This window comes from Lynx canadensis, chromosome X (genome assembly GCF_007474595.2).
Source record: "Lynx canadensis isolate LIC74 chromosome X, mLynCan4.pri.v2, whole genome shotgun sequence".
In the NCBI taxonomy this organism is placed as follows: domain Eukaryota; kingdom Metazoa; phylum Chordata; class Mammalia; order Carnivora; family Felidae; genus Lynx; species Lynx canadensis.
In genome coordinates this window covers 15880853-15893233 of record NC_044321.2, presented here as the reverse complement: position 1 = coordinate 15893233, position 12381 = coordinate 15880853, and the positions used below count along the sequence as shown (strand labels likewise).

General features: G+C 37.6%; 1 protein-coding gene across 6 annotated transcripts in view; it reads left to right on the top strand.

Moving 5' to 3' along the window:
* Positions 1 to 12381, top strand: part of RPS6KA3 (ribosomal protein S6 kinase A3) — a 120563-nt gene that overhangs the window by 81969 nt on the left and 26213 nt on the right. For all 6 annotated transcript variants that reach the window (XM_030306335.1, XM_030306331.1, XM_030306332.1 and 3 more), the window contains 4 exons: positions 10 to 80; positions 9754 to 9842; positions 10044 to 10108; positions 10183 to 10285. In XM_030306335.1, the coding sequence (XP_030162195.1) occupies positions 10 to 80; positions 9754 to 9842; positions 10044 to 10108; positions 10183 to 10285 (328 nt within the window). The remainder of the gene's footprint in view (positions 1 to 9; positions 81 to 9753; positions 9843 to 10043; positions 10109 to 10182; positions 10286 to 12381) is intronic.

The following is a 12381-nucleotide window of genomic DNA, read 5'->3' as shown; positions in this document are numbered from 1 at the left end:
CTTTTGTAGTTTGAAATGCTCACTGGTACACTACCTTTCCAAGGAAAAGATCGAAAAGAAACAATGACTATGATTCTTAAGTAAGTACTCCTTAGTGGATATGTTTTGGTGAGATTTAAAAATAAATGCTTCAAACTAAAAAATGAAATTTTAGAGTGTCGGCTATACTATAAGAAATACCTAAGAAATTCATCGATACAACGTTTGAAATATGAACAAGCCCCATAGATTTAGAGTACTCAACTTACCTTTTTATTTTTTTGCCACATACATGTTTGGAGCCTGTGGCCTTTATTCATGCCCCCCACCAAATATAGCCAGAGGCAAGATCCCTGCCCCAAGCAGAAACTCCAGGGGCCCAGGTCTCTGGTTTACACCCTCCAAACGAGTACTCATATAATCCTCATGTTAACGCTAAAATATTGGAAGCTTTACCTTTGAGATTTTGAATATGACAAGGACATCCATTATTCCACTTCCGTTCACATTGTCCTGGAGGTACTAGCAACTACAGTAAGGCAAGTAAAAGAAGTAAGGTTTAAGATTTAAAAAGAAGAGATAAAATTGTCATTATTTAGGCAACATGATTGTGTCCATAGAAAATCCAAATCTTCATATACATTCTTGGAATTAATAAGAGTTTAGCAAAGTTGTTGGATAAAAGGTCAGTAAATAAGATCTATTTCAAGTCTGTATACTAGCAACAGAAAATAAATTTTTTTAAAAAGATAGTATTTACAATAGTATTTTAAAAATCTCAAATACCTAGATAAATGTAGCAAAAGTTATGCAAGAACTCCATGCAGAAAACTGGAAGATTGTATTTTAAAGAAAATTTTAAAGACCAAAATAACTTGGAAAGTTGTACTGTATTCACATTATGACAGACCTAGTGTTGTAAAGATGTGGGTTTGTATAGATCAGCATCATCCAATAGAAATGTAATGTGAGCTACATACATAATTGTAAATTTTCTAGTGGCAACATTGAAAGAGTAAAAAAAAAAAGTAAAATTAATTGTAATATATTTTATTTAACCAATATGTCCGAGATATTATCATTTCAACATGTAATTAACATTAAAAAAATGATAGGGGGCACCAGGGTGACTCAGTCAGTTGAGCTTCTGCATTCAACTCAGGTCATGATCCCACGGTTTGTGGGTTTGAACCCTGTGTGGGGATCTATGCTGACAGCTCAGAGCCTTGAACCTGCTTCAGATTCTGTGTCTCCCTTCTCTCTGCCCCTCGCCTGCTCACCCTGTCTCTCTCTCTCTCTCTCTCTCTCTCTCTCTCTCTCTCAAAAATAAATAAACAAAAAAACTACAAAAACATGATTAATGCAATACGATACATTATTTTTTTTCATACTTATTTGAAATTCAGTGTACATTTTATTTTCTTCAGTGTGCATTTTACACTTAGAATTTGGGCTGACCATATTTCAAGTCCTTGGTGGCTGTTTGTTGCTGCTAGTGGCTACCATATTGAACAGCATAACTCTAGCCTCAGTGCAAATCAAATATAAATTTTAAGAAGTTTTTGTGTGAAATTTGATAAACTGATTCTAATATGATAACACATAATACAAAGGACCAAGAAAAGCTGAAACACTCCTAAAGAGATCAAGATAAGAAGAATTGCTTTACCAAATATCCAGTCTTACTATAAATGTAATTAGGACAATATGTCACTAAAGAAGTATAAAAAATAGACTTGCACAATAAAATGAGAGTCAGATGACAGACCTATACATATATAGACACGATTTATGACCATTGGAAATTATAGAACAGCCTTTTTATTTTTTTTAATGTTTTTATTTATTTTCGAGAGAGAGACAGAGCATGAGTGGTGGGGGGTGGGGGGAGGGCGGCAGAGAGAGAGAGAGGGAGACACAGAATCTGAAGCAGGCTCCAGGCTCTGAGCTGTCAGCACAGAGCCCAATGTGGGGCTCAAACTCATGAACTGTGAGATCATGACCTGAGCTGAAGTCAGATGCTTAACTGACTGAGCTGCCCAGGTGCTCCAAGAACAGCCTTTTTAAATAAATTATGCGAGAAAAATTGTTATTCATATAGAAAAAGATAAAAACAAAATCCCTACCTCACACCACACACAAAAATCCTTTCCAAGAATATTACAAATATACATTTATTTTAGTATATGTGCTGCCAAAGTGAGCCACAAATATACATATATTTTATATATATGTGTAAAAAGACAAAAAGGATTCTAGAAGAGAGTATAGGAGGGTATCTTCATGATTTTTGGGTTGGAAAAATAGTCTTCGGACCCAAAAAACACTAGCCATAAAAGAAAAAATTGATAAATTATTATTACATTAAAACTGATAACTTCACATTGATTCCATTTGGAGAGTAGAAGACATGTGAGACACATAACCAACAGAGGGCTTGTATCTAGAATATATGAAGAACTCCAGTTAATCAATAAGAAAAAGATAGCCCAGTAGAAACATGGGTAGGAGACATAAGGACTTCAAGAGAGGATATTCACTGGCCAATAAACTTATAAAAAGTTGCTCACCATCATTAATCAGAAAATGCAGATCACAACCACAACGAGCTACACCTGCACACCCACCCGAATGACTAACAGTAAAAAGACTGACAATATAAAGTGCTGACAGGATGTGGAGTAGTGGCAACTTTGATCCATAGTTGGAAGGAATATAAATACTCCTATAACCACTTTGGAAAGCAGTTTTTGGCATTATTTTCTAAAGCCAAATGTATATATACACCCTCATCCAATAATCCCAATCCTCAGGGTGCACTCATTTTACATGCATCAAGGTACTTGCACATCAAGAAAGTAGTACAAAGATGTTCATAGCAGCATTATTTGTAATAGCTAAAAAGTGGGAACTGGACATTAGCAGTAGAATGGATTGATAAATTATGACATATTCATACAATGGAATACAGCAGGGGTTGTTAAACTCTGTAAATGTTTTAGCTTTACAGGCCACACACAGTGTCATATATTCTCACTGTTTGTTGTTTGTTTCCAACACTTTAAAAATGTAAAGGGGTACCTGGGTGGCTCAGTTGATTAAGCATCCAATTTCGGCTCAGGTCATGATCTCACAGTTCGTGAGTTCGAGCCCCACATCAGGCTCTGTGCTGATAGTTCAGAACCTGGAGCCTGCTTCGGATTCTGTGTCTCCCTCTCTCTCTGCCCCTCCCCTGCTCGCACTGTGTCTGTCTCTCTCAAAAATAAATACACATTTTTTTTTTCAACGTTTATTTATTTTTTGGGACAGAGAGAGACAGAGCATGAACGGGGGAGGGGCAGAGAGAGGGAGACACAGAATCGGAAACATGCTCCAGGCTCTGAGCCATCAGCCCAGAGCCCGACGCGGGGCTCGAACTCACGGACCGCGAGATCGTGACCTGGCTGAAGTCGGACGCTTAACCGACTGCGCCACCCAGGCGCCCCCACATTTTTTAAAAATGTAAAAACCATTCTTAGCTCAAAAGCCATACCAAAACAGGCTGAGGCCTTTGGTCCCGGGGTGCCGAAAATGAACAAATCATAGTTATATGCAACAATTTGGGTAAATTGTGCAAGAATTTTGAGCAAGGACAGTTCAGACACCAAAAAATAAATACTATATGATTCTGTATATAAAGTTTTAAAAGGGGCGCCTGGGTGGCGCAGTCGGTTAAGCGTCCGACTTCAGCCAGGTCACGATCTCGCGGTCCGTGAGTTCGAGCCCCGCGTCAGGCTCTGGGCTGATGGCTCGGAGTCTGGAGCCTGTTTCCGATTCTGTGTCTACCTCTCTCTCTGCCCCTCCCCCGTTCATGCTCTGTCTGTCTCTGTCCCAAAAATAAATAAACGTTGAAAAAAAAATTTAAAAAAAAAAAAATAAAGTTTTAAAAGCAGACAAACTACAGTTTTTTAAGGTCCATATTCAGATGGCAACAGGGAAGGCAAAATAAGAAAAGTGGTTACATTGGATGAGAAGTTCTGGCAATGTTCTATTTTTTGGCCAGTTGACTATTCACTTTGTGGTAGATCATTGAACTGTATACTTTGGTGTTGGGGTTGTGCAGGGTTGGTTTGTTTGTTTTACACTTTATGTTATTTTTCACAATAAAAAAGGTAAAAAAAAATGTTTGCTATATAAATGAATGTTCACTAAACCTTCATCACTCCATCTATTTCGGCCCCTTCCTTTCAGCTGACCAACATACTCTAGTGTTGGGAAAAATCAACCCTTTTCTTGACCTGGCCTTCCTTTCATGTTTTTGCACCATCTTCCTGCATCCTTTCAACACAGAGCCTCTGTAAAGAGTAGTCTGTGCTTTCTGTTACCATTTTTTGGCTGCTTTTATTCCACACCCTGTTTGTCGTTCATTTCCACCATTCTATTGCAACTCCTCTTGTTATGGTCACCAGTGATCTGGTTGCTTAAATCAGTGGCAGATTGTTAGAAAGGCAACTCTCTGTACCATTTGTTCACACAATTCATTCAACAGATGATCGAGGTCTTGCTACATATACTTAGGATGCAGTGTTAACAAGACTGAGAAGATCTCTGGTCTCACAGAGTTTGCATTCTAGTTGGGGAGACAAGGAATTAATATTAATATATTTCAGAAAGTAATAGCAATAGGGATAATAAACCAGAATATTTCTTAAGTGTGAGGGAAGGGGCAGGGGCAGGAGCCAATTTAGGTGAGGCAGTTAAGAAAAGTCTCTCTGAATGTGGATCCTGAGAAACTTAACAGAAGACCATGGGGGAGGGGAAGAAAAAAAAAAGAGGTTAGAGAGGGAGGGAGCCAAACCATAAGAGACTCTTAAAAACAGAATAAACTGAGGATTGATGGGGGGTTGGAGGGAGGGGAAAGTGGGTGATGAGCATTCAGGAGGGCACCTGTTGGGATGAGTACTGGGTGTTGTATGGAAACCAATTTGACAATAAATTTCATATTTTAAAAAAAAGTCTCTCTGAGGAGAATTTGACACTGTTGGCACCTTCCTCCCCATTTAGGTTTTCCTCTTCTCACCTGCTTCTCCTACTTCCTTAACAGTTCCTCTTTTGATCTCTTGCTTGACCATTCCTCTCTGCCTGCTTTTCTCTGCTTAATTATGAAAACTATCTAATGTAATTTGCAAAAATAGAAATAATACAGTGAACACACAAATACCAGGCACCTACATTCAACAGTCATCAGATTTTGCCACATTTGCTTCATTTATTGCTTTTTTCTTTTTCTTCTTCACTGAAATATTTTAAGCATTCCAGACATATCGTTTGTCACCCACTTAAGTGTGCATTGCTAAAAAGTGAGGATGTTTTCTTTCATTCATAACCACACCTAACAAAACATTGGTAAGGTATCCACTAATACCAATTCATAACCTGATTTTTCAGATTTTCTCCAGAACTTTGTCTTTAAAGCCCCAAATCACATCTGAACATTTCATTTGGTTGTATTTCTTAAGCTTCCATTCTTCTAGAACAGTCTACCATTGTTTTTTCCCCCTACCGTTTACTTGTAGAAGAAACCAATACAGTTTTATAGAATTCCACTTTCTGTATTTATCTTGTCAAAAGACAACCTCTCAGTATATGAAATAAAAAGCATAAAGCTGATACTGTTGCTTACTCTAGTAAGGAAGAGTGATGCTGATCTAATAGCATGCCTAAGCAGCACAGACCACTGTTGTTACAGAGGATTTTGGGGAAGGGTGGAGCTCAAGAACTGGCAGATTTTCAGGGCCATAAATGGGTCGACATCATCTGTAAGAGTGGTTACTTGGGTGGGACTGTTGATCAGTTTGCACTCAGGTGTGGTTGTTGGAGTCCCTTCTTTTTTGTCTGATTTTCACAGATGGACAGCAGTTACTGATTGGTTGATTTGCAAAAAAAAAAACAAAAACAAAAACAAAAAAACTGTTTACCTGGGCAAGTTGATTTTGCTCAATTGAATGAATTTAAAGCCAGTTTTTGTGGCTCTCTTGTTAACATGGTTACACAACAATTAGTTTTTTCCTAGGAGTATTGAAATTGTTTTATTCTCCCTATAATATTGTTGAACTTGTTCCTTTATTCCATTTCTGGTTAAACTTTTTTTTGGCAAGATTATTTCATAGCTCATGCTGCATTCTGTTGCATCACATCAGAAGGGTTACAACACCTGGTTGCCCAACTTTAAGTGATGAGTTCCCATGATTACACCTGATCCCTCTATGCAACGTTCCCTGGCAGGCTTTCATCTAGTGGTTTCAAACATTGGTAATCATTACTTGAAATAACAATTTTAGTAGGGATTCCAAAATTGTGCTTTTCTATTACTTTTATTCTTTCTTCATTTATTAGCTGATATTTTCCAAAACCGTGAACTTTCTCTCATCAGCTAGGGCTGTTGAAATACCTTGAAATAAGGCTCAAACAAGAAAGGCAGAATAAGTGTTTGATTGTTTTCTTAATTATTTCCAGTTATCAGAGCCCTGGTTACCTCCAGTGGGGATGGTGTCCAGTGAGTTGACTTTTATGTTAGCTTTGACTTTTTCTTACTTTACTATAATGAACCCCTGGGATTTAATAATCAGGATGATGCAGCAATTACAAATAATTGCATTCATTATTTTTAATGCCCAAATTGTTCTTTTTCTGACCACTGCTTAAATGTTCTTGTTTCCTAGGGTTTCATCTTTGATAGACTTTTCTTCCCTTCTGTGCTCATTTTCCTGGCTGACCTCAGTCTTTTCTGTAACTACTCTCAGCATTTTAATTACTCTCAAATTATTCTTTCTTAACCAGACATCAGACCTGTATTTGCATGTCCTCACCTGCATGCCTCTCCCAAAACATGAAAACACATGATTAAATTTATCTGTTTGCTGTTCTTTTCTTCTTGTTGTATTTTCAGTTCCCGAGCCAGAAACCTGGAATCATTCTTGATTTCTTCCCTTCTCTTGTACATGCAGGTATTCATCAAATTTGCTCTTAGAAATATTTCAGTGTCCCAGCTTTTCCTTTGCATTGCACTGCTTACGGTTCTCAGACCATGGTGGTCTCTTACCTACACTTTGGGTCAAGCTCCTAAATAGAATGCCTACAACCTACCACTGCTTTCTACTCCAGATCACTCTATACTACTACCTTTGCAGTTACCTTCTTGGAAATAAATTTGGTCACGTTAGTCCACTGTTTAAAGACCTCTGCTAAGGGCATCTGGGTGGCTCAGTTGGTTAAGTGTCCTGCTCTTGGTCTCAGCTCAGGTCGTGATCTCATGGTTCTTGGGTTCAAGCCCTGCATCAGGCTCTGTGCTGCTGGTGCAGAGCCTACCTGGGATTCTCTCTCTCCCTTTCTCTCTGCTCCTCTCCCTGGCTCACGTTCCCTCTATCTCTCTCAAAATAAATAAACTTTAAAAAAAAAAAAAAGACCTCTACGGGGCGCCTGGGTGACTCATTCGGTTGGGTGTCCAACTTTGGCTCAGGTCATGATCTCACAGTTCACGAGTTCGAGCCCCATGTCAGGCTCTGTGCTCAGAGCTCAGAGCCTGGATCCTGCTTCGGATTCTGGTGTCTCCCTCTCTCTCTGCCCCTCCCCAGCTCATGCTCACTTGCTCGCTCGCTCGCTCTCTCTCTCAGAAATAAATAAACTTAAAAAAAAATTTTTTAATTAAAAGAAAGAAACCTCTGCTATATACCTATTACCTAATATGGCAGTATTTTCCAGATTTGTTTGGTAGAGCCCTAATTCTACAAGATGTGAATAGGTATTCTCTGAAAAAGACATACTGGAAACAAATGTTTAGAAAAATAATGATTTCCTTACTTTCGATTTTTCAGCCTTTTATATACAATGTATTTTATTCTGTGTCTCCAACAGGGAGTAAAATAGATAGTATTCCACAAATTCATTAGATCATGAAATATTTTTATTGTCGTTGCTGAGCTCTAGAAAGATTAATGTTATTTAGTAAAATGTTAGGGGGACACTGGCCAAATGAATAAATTCTCAACTTTTAAACTGCATTTAAGGCCTTTCATAGTCTCTCATGTTAAATTAGATATCCCCTGCTGTTCCCTTAGCAGTCTTTCCATATGTCCTTCTGAAGTTTTCTCTTAATGTACTAGGGTTATCTGTCTCTGTCTTCCTTGCTGACTCTGGGGGCCTATCTTTATCTCTATTTCCTCAGCACTGGGCAATATCTGGCACATAGTAGTGCAATAACAACTCAATAATAAATGGCTCTATTTCTGAAGTAGAAATTTCTCCGCTAGCCATTTCCCCAGCTCTGTTATTATTTTCATACTTACGGGATCAGTAGTGGCCTTAATTTGTAGGTTAGGAAAAAGAATAAAATTATATATTAGAGCTGAAACTGACCCTCAAGCTCATTCAGGCTGGTGGTTTTCAGACTATGTGCCACAGACTCTTAGGTGTTCCACAGACCCCTTTCCCACCAGCTGCTCTTCCTTGTGGGGCTATTAAAGGGAATGGGAGGAAAAAATAGGCATATGAAGCACATTTCTTTTAGCAGTTTTGAATAGTGGGTTTTTGGGGTGCCTGAGTGGCTCAGTCAGTTAAGTGTCCAACTTCGGCTCAGGTCATGATCTCATGTCTTGTGGTTTCAAGCCCCACATCAGGCTCTGTGCTGACAGCTCAGAACCTGGAGCCTGCTTCAGGTTCTGTGTCTCCCTCTCTGTGACCTTCCCCTGCTGACGCTCTGTCTCTCTCTCTCTCTCAAAAATAAATGAACATTAAAAATAAAAAATTTTAAAAATAGTGGATTTCTTAAATTCCTTTTGAAAAAAGATTCCAAGGCTACAGTAGAGAGCCATTGATGTAACGGTCAACCCTTTGCTTATGAGGGAGTGGTAACAGACCCAAAGGGATTGTCTTTTCACAAGGTCACAAAGTTCTTAGTAACAGGGCAGGAACTAAGACTCAGATCATTTTACTCTCACAGTAGTGCTTTTTGCAAAAATCAGAAAAAATGGAAAAGTTTATTAGAAGATTATGGACTAAAATTCTATTAAGTGTTCACACAAAAGTCTGTATACGAAAGTTCATAGCATCTTTATTTGTAGTAATCCAAAACTAGATACAGTCCAAGTGCCCTTCAACAGGTAAACGGATAAACGCACTGTGGTCCATCCATGCCATGGAATACTACTCAACAACTAAAAGGAATGATTTATTCATACATGCAACAACTTGGATGAATCTCAGGAAATTTATGCTGAGTGAAAAAATTACACGCTTTATGATTCCACTTACATAACATTCTTAAAATGACAAAATTATAGAAATTTAGAATAGATTCATGATTGCCAGAGGTTAGGAATTGGAGAGGGAGGGAGGCCAGTATGGTTATAAGGGGACAGTGTGAGGTATCCTGGTAGTGATGAACTGTTCATTATCTTTACTGTGGTGGTGGATACAGGGACCTATACCTATAATATAATGGCAAAGAACTGAATTTCCATGTACACACACAAACAGACTCCAGCGGTTAAAGCTGGAGACATCTAAATGAGATAAGTTGATTGCATTAGTGTCAGTATTCCGGTTGTGATAGTATACTCTAGTTTTGGAAGACATTACCATTGGGGAAAGGGTACACAGGATCTATCTGTATTATTTCTTACAACTTAGTATAAACGCACAATTATCTTAAAATGAAAAGACTAGTTTAAAAGTTTTAAAAATGAAATACAGATACTTCCAGAAAATAAAATGTTGTTATGTGGATTTATTATTTAGAGCCAAACTTGGGATGCCACAGTTTTTGAGTCCTGAAGCCCAGAGTCTTTTGCGAATGCTTTTCAAACGAAATCCTGCAAACAGATTAGGTAAAAATTGTAATTAGTTTCTTTTTTGTGTTTGTTGGTATTTGGGATTTTTTGGCGGGGGGGGGGGGTGGATATTTGTTTTTAATGTGTAATTATGACATATTAGGGCAAATATTAAAAGCAAAGTCTAAATAAACTATATATTCCTCCTTGAAATAAAAATATTTAATCAAAAATTCTAAACCATTTAATTTTTGATAGGTGCAGGACCAGATGGAGTTGAGGAAATTAAAAGACACTCATTTTTCTCAACAATAGACTGGAATGTAAGTATAGAATGAAAATGTGCTTGAATTTTTTTATAATTAACGCATATCTAAGTCTCTCCTTTTTCCTCTAGAAACTGTACAGAAGAGAAATTCATCCACCTTTTAAACCTGCAACTGGCAGACCTGAAGATACGTTCTATTTTGATCCTGAGTTTACTGCAAAAACTCCCAAAGGTAAGGAGAAAATGTGAAAACCCAAATGTAAGACTATATATAGATATATAAGTATGCTATCCTCATACCTCCCCTTCCTACCATATGCCTGCTAAGGTAACTAGATAATTCGAAAATCCTTTACAGCATTTTATAGCAGTTAAGATCCATGTTGAACCTTATAACAAACTATGGGGGCACCTGGGTGACTCAATCAGTTGAGCATCCAACTCTTGATTTAGGCTCAAGTCATGATCCCAGGGTTGTGGGATCGAGCCTCACATCAAGTTCTGTACTGAGCATGGAGCCTGTGTAAGATTCTCTCCCTCCCTCTCTCTCTCAAAGTTAAAAAAATCTTTTAGCAAATTATGTTGTGCCTTAAACTTTGATACTATTTATGTGAAAAAATTATTTGGTTGTGTGTTTATTTACCTGTAGCTGTTTCTACTTAAAACACTATTCAGTATAGATAGTGCTCTTTAAAACTCTAATATTAAGTACAATTCTGCAAGTACTTGTAAAGTTTAAATCCAAAACATAGCTTAAACTTTGTATGAGGTGTCATCATTTCAAAGTAATTCAGGAGCACCTGGTGGCTCAGTTGGTTGAGCTTCTGACTCTTGATTTCAGCTCAGGTCATGATCCCATGGTTCGTGAGTTCCAGCCCTACGTCAGGCTGTGTGCTGACAGCATGGAGCCTGCTTGGGATTCTGTGTCTCCCTCTCTCTCTGCCCATCCCCTGCTTGTGCATGCTCTCTTTCTATCTCTCAAAAATAAATAAACATTTTTTAAAATGCTTCATATCCTGTGTCATGCCTTATCCTAAAATTGCATCAACAGTGACTATTACAGAGAAATTATCTTTGAAATGGTAATCTATATTTATTAGTGTGTGTATACACATAAGGGTATGTTTTGCACTCTAATACTCCCTCATTTAGGTGTACCAGACCCCAGGTTTATCACTGACAAGCAAATAAATAAAAAGTGTGCTTGTATGTATTTTCCATAGAGCACATCATTCAAACCTTGCTATAAAACTTTCCAGTCAGTGGGAATCCAAGCTGGTGCAGCCACTCTGGAAAACAGTATGGAGTTTCCTCAAAAAATTAAAAATAGGACTGTCCTACGACCCAGCAATTGCACTATAGGCATTTATCCAAGGGATTCAGGTGTGCTGTTTCGAAGGGACACATTCACCCCCGTGTTTATAGCAGCACCATCAACAATAGCCAAAGTATGGAAAGAGCCCAAATGGCCATCGATGGATGAATGGATAAAGAAGATGTGGTATATATACATATGATGGAGTATTACTAAGCAATCAAAAGGAATGAAATCTTGTCATTTGCAACTACGTGGATGGAACTGGAGGATATTATGCTAAGCGAAATTAGTCAGAGAAAGACAAATATCATATGACTTCACTCATATGAGGACTTTAAGATATAAAACAGATGAACATAAGGGAAGCAAGAATAATATAAAAACAGGGAGGGGGACAAAACATAAGAGACTCGTAAATATGGAGAACAGAGGGTTACTGGAGGGGTTGTGGGAGTGGGGATGGGCTAAATGAGTAAGGGACATTAAGGAATCTACTCCTGAAATCATTGTTGCACTATATGCTAATTTGGATGTAAATTTTAAAAAATAAAATTAATTAAAAAAAATAAATTTAAATAAATTAAAAAAAAAAACTTTCCAGTCAGTATCCTCATGATTTGTGTTAAGCATTGATGGATGTTTATTATTTTTATAAGACAGTCTTAGAAATTTGAATTAATACATCAGCACAATTTTATCAAAAACATAAACAGTGATATGCATTGAATTGGTGATAGATGGTAATGTTTTACTTTGCTTTCTCATTACAATTTGTCCTGATAGAGGAAAGACCTCAGAATAGCACAATTCTATATTGTATTCTGCCCAGGTAGTTAGCAAAAGTCTTCAGTAGAATACTGTCACCTTGATTTAAAATTCACTAAACAGTATTTATTGCTGATACTATGAAGCTGATGTTAAAAAAGAACTTTATGCAGAGTTGATGTTTAAGTAGATTTGCCTATTTGGTTTTTGCCCTTAGCCTTTATAATATGATTATAAATATTAGT